This window comes from Hakea prostrata, chromosome 4 (genome assembly GCF_041222555.1).
Source record: "Hakea prostrata isolate BN-2017 chromosome 4, UWA_Hpros_2, whole genome shotgun sequence".
Taxonomy (NCBI): domain Eukaryota; kingdom Viridiplantae; phylum Streptophyta; class Magnoliopsida; order Proteales; family Proteaceae; genus Hakea; species Hakea prostrata.
Genome location: NC_142603.1, coordinates 44,977,370 through 44,981,817, shown reverse-complemented (window position 1 = coordinate 44,981,817; position 4,448 = coordinate 44,977,370). Strand labels below are relative to the sequence as shown.

The window sequence follows — 4,448 nt, the reverse complement described above, 5'->3', positions numbered from 1 at the left end:
GCGGAATCGAAATCAGAAATCGAATCGAAATCATAAATTAAACAGAAATCAGCGAGTTGACTCGCTGAGTCAAAAACGAGTTTGGTCCAAAATGGTTCAAACAATAAATCCGGTTCGCCCAAGTTAATCCATTCGCTTGGACCGATGACTGGTCAACCGGGTCGACCCGTTTGACCTGCGGGTTCAAAATCGGGTCGCCTTGGCGGGTCATGGGTCGGGTTGACCCGACCCGTTGACTCGGTCAAACTGCCACGTCAGCACCGCACAAATTTAAAAAAGATCAAAAAGATGCTGCCGGATTCCGGCGCGATTGCCGGCGCGTCCGAAGTCCGATGGAGACCTATAATATATCAATTTCTTCGTTTTTCGAGATCTCGCGGTGGTAGTTTTAGATTTTCAAAATTCTTTCTAGAAAAAAGTTATTGACAAAAAACCCCACGGTTTTGTTGAAAAAAATCGGAGAACAAATTCACAAGTTTCATAGGTTCCATTCTAGAACCCTAAGTTCATCAGTCAACAATCCTATGGGTTTTTAATCGATTCTATACAGGCTCGATACCACATGTAAGAATATTTTTATCCAAGATCGCATAGATCGACTAAAAACACCTTAGTATGATAATGACACAAGATGATGATGAGCATACCTTTCTATGGTTTTATTGGAGGCGAAGCGCGCGGAATATCTTCTTTATGTCTCCCACTAGGAACAAACTTGAGGTGGAAGTTGATTCATGATCAACTTGATGTTGGATCTTCTCCTCTAGACTCCTCCCTATTCACGGCTTGATGGTATATCCTTTCGACTGCGGATGTGATTGTGATTATGATTAGGGTTTAGAGGAGGGACCTAGCATCCTTTATATAGGCAAATCCGTTAGATCGTCCATCAAGATCTAACGGTTCCTATTAGCCCACACTAGCCAGTCCATATAAGAGTTCTAGTAACTGTATATTACCCATATCAGACCAATAAGAAACCAAATCAAAGTGTAACACAATCAATGAAGCCCACCTTATGTAGAATATTCAATTAATATCTCACACATTATGTTTTGTGGCCTGGTGCTTCTCTGGGTTAGGTGGGGGGGGGTGGGTTTTTCTCTCTATCACAGCGGGGGGGCAGCCAATTTGTACCTTTCTTTGTCCATGGTCTGTCCTTACTTCCTCATTTCAGTTGTTGAAGCGAAGGTCAGATAGCTATTTCTTTGAATTGTCCTGCCTGAATTTGCTGCTCCTTCTAGGTTTGGTGTACATTTACGAGTCATGCTGTAGCAAAAATATAAAGTTCATCTCCAGAGTTTGAGCAAAATTGAATTCTTCCAGAGTCAGTGACAGATCCAACTTTGACAGATACGAACTGCAAAGTTAGATGCTTAAGAGGTTCATGCTAGTTTTGATTCGGAATCCAGTAGAGGAAATTGAATGAAAATAAGTGAAGCTACCGTGATTTATAATACGTTACATATTTCTTCACATTGTTCAAGAACTCGGTTCCTGAGTTCTGCTCGGTAAACCAGAAAACGAATTGGGAGTGAAATCTCTACGAGTTAGTGAATTGATTTTTGGTTGACATGGAAGTCAAGTTTGGATTGGATGCATAGAATTATAGTAAAATTCTTGTTGAGATATTAACTTCTAATGAGGAAACGAGAAAGTTGCATTGGTTCTCCATATGATCACAGCAGGTTACACCCAGGCCACTTCTTCAGTTACCATGAGGGATTCACATCTTCTCCTGCCCTCCACCCTGTTCGTCGACTCATCAATGGGCAATGCCTGAACTGTTCATAATTGCAATAATTGAATGGAGAGGAATCACACTTTTTAGAAACGGATTGATTCCGTTCCAATCGTTTCTAAATAAACTGATTTTGTTTCAGTCTTTTCATCCGATGGTTGTAATCAAACTAATCCACACGTTGCTTGTCTGACGGTTGGATGGACAAGACAGAGGGCAATGCGGGACAAAGAGGATCTAGATTTTCCAATGATGCATGTACAATTTTTTTCCAGAGAAGTTAGGAATTTTCTTATGAATTATAATTTTTTTGGCCAAGTAAAAGGTTTTTTTTTAGGGTTGGGGATTTAAACATGACAGTATTGGTTTCAATATAATCTTTTAAATCAATCAGCAAGGGTATAAGATTTGAAAGCCAATTTGGATTCTTTATCTGGGGATATAATTGAGCCATGACTTCATCATTACACCATATTTCTACAGTTTAACTCGTTGTTGAGTTGCAAAATTGAGTCCTAGTTGTATTTCACGAACTATAGCCTATGCCTTTGTCCTGGTGCATGTATGATTGATCTTTAATTTTCTATCCTTTCAAAAAGGGATACAGTGTTTTACCATAAAAAGGAAAGGGATAAAGGTGTTGACATGGATAGCTAGTAAATTGAGAGGAGTTGATTAGTAATTGGAAACCTCGAAGGACAAAAGTACCCTTGTAAATACCAGTATTGTATATTGGGTTTCATTGTCGGAAGATAAAACCAAGGGTGATATATTGTCATATACGTAATAAAAAGGTATATATCGATCTACTTAGTAATTTTCTTTTTCTTTTTTTTTTTTTTTTGATAAATCTAGTTACTAATTTTCGTATATATAGAATCAAAATCTGAATAGGAACGTTAAGCGACCTCTCTGCCTTCTATATATGCGTGTCCAGCCCCACCCTTTAAGCCAAAACGATTACTGGAATACTAGTGTCTGCTATCTTCTAGTTCTCTAATTGCTTCATCACGAGATCAAAGGAAGAGTAAAAGAAGATGAGTTCCGAAGGTAGAGTAAACCAAGAGGTAGAATTGAAAGTTCCTGAAAGCCCTCCTCGCTGCATAAACGGGTGTGGTTTCTACGGCAATGCAACAACTCATAACCTGTGTTCGAAGTGCTACAAGGACTTCTGTCTACAAAAATCCAAACCCTCCACTGCAACAGCTTCAAAGACTCTGCAACTGCAGCATAAAGAATCACAACAACTGTCTATCCCCTCATTGGCTTCTGGAGGTCCTCTTGAAGATAAGCCTACAGTTGTTGCAGATGCTGTTGATTCATCTCCGGAGGCTAAGAGGAAGAACAGGTGTATGAGTTGCACTAAGAAAGTAGGGTTGTTAGGGTTCAGTTGCAAGTGCGGAAATACTTTTTGCTCAAAGCATAGGTACCCTGAGATGCATGATTGTGACTTCGACTACAAGGCTGAGGGTCAGGAAGCTATTGTTATGGCTAATCCATTGGTGAAGCCTAACAAGATTCAGAGGATATGAGTTTTCTCTAGTTTATTTTTTGTTCAATCTCAGTCTTCTTTACTTGCAGTGGTGGATTTGATTCATCAATTAGAATTAGAAAACCATTGAAAGAGTTTCTTTGAAGTAGGAAACATAGATTTGTAATTTGTACATGGTAATCATAGTGATTTGAATTTATTTGAATTCAAAGGAATTCTTAAATCTGCTTTATGGGATTTCATTGATACATTTGAGAAAATCATGGCCAATGCATGATGGAATATAATATCAGGCGTAACGTAGGTCCTTTTTTTGTCACGGACATTTCAAGCATTTTTGAAGAATAGTACATACTTCTAAGGTCTGGTAATTATAGACTAAAACAATCATCTAAATTATAATAACCTAAAACTTAACTATGAGATAAAATCTACAAGAGCAGAGTCAAGCACATGATCTTCTTGGAAATTCTGGCAGCATCGTAAACACCAGTCTCCTTCAAAGACGTTCTAGGGGGCCTTGTTTTGGGATTGTTGTAAATATGTTTAAAACTTATTAATGTTATTTTATATAAATATATGTTTTAATCGTGTCTTTTATCCATGGTTTTATTTAGTCCCACATCGGGTTGAGAGGATTTGATTATATGGTTTATATATAGTAAGGGCCCATGTATTATTAATTTGGGCGACACGAACTGAGCTTGAATCTTGTTGTGACTCTACCATGATTATATAGATATATATATAATATTAATAAATCTATATGACTTGAGACTTGGGGGGTCGTGGGCTTTGATCCGGAAGGCCCATTTTATCATGGGCCCTATTCTGGAGAGCCCACTGCTAGGTGAATACGTGGAGATGCCATTAGAGAGATACTCTCTTACATGGAGGTCAACTGGATAGATACTTCTTTGAAGGGAGTTGAGCTGAAAGGTACCCTCACAAAGAGAGGTGAGCTTACCCTTTCACCCATTTTGGTATTCATTCTGTATATTTCCTCCTCCTCTTTCTTTCTCTCTCTCCCTGTTGTTGTTCATTACTTGATACACCTTAAGTAACCTTTTTGGAGTGCAACCTTAAAGGTTGAGCTGACTGATCTTGGGGTGAAGACACTGTAGAACCTGTATTGCACAAATCAGGGTGTCTAAATACCTTAAAGAAAGTACCTTTGGTACGTTTCAGCTCTCAAGAAGAATTGTAAGATCAAGT

The 4,448-nt window shown here is 38.6% G+C and overlaps 1 protein-coding gene across 1 annotated transcript; it reads left to right on the top strand.

Moving 5' to 3' along the window:
* The first annotated feature begins 2,778 nt into the window (after nucleotides 1–2,778).
* On the top strand, nucleotides 2,779–3,273 carry LOC149019084 (zinc finger A20 and AN1 domain-containing stress-associated protein 7-like). The gene has a single exon (XM_089154047.1). It carries the CDS (start codon nucleotides 2,779–2,781, stop codon nucleotides 3,271–3,273), a length of 495 nt encoding a protein of 164 aa, XP_089010173.1.
* The last annotated feature ends 1,175 nt before the right edge of the window (nucleotides 3,274–4,448 follow it).

Bases quoted from the DNA above. Each gene is read 5' to 3' on its own strand.
- LOC149019084 (XM_089154047.1), top strand. From the start codon at position 2,779: ATGAGTTCCGAAGGTAGAGTAAACCAAGAGGTAGAATTGAAAGTTCCT.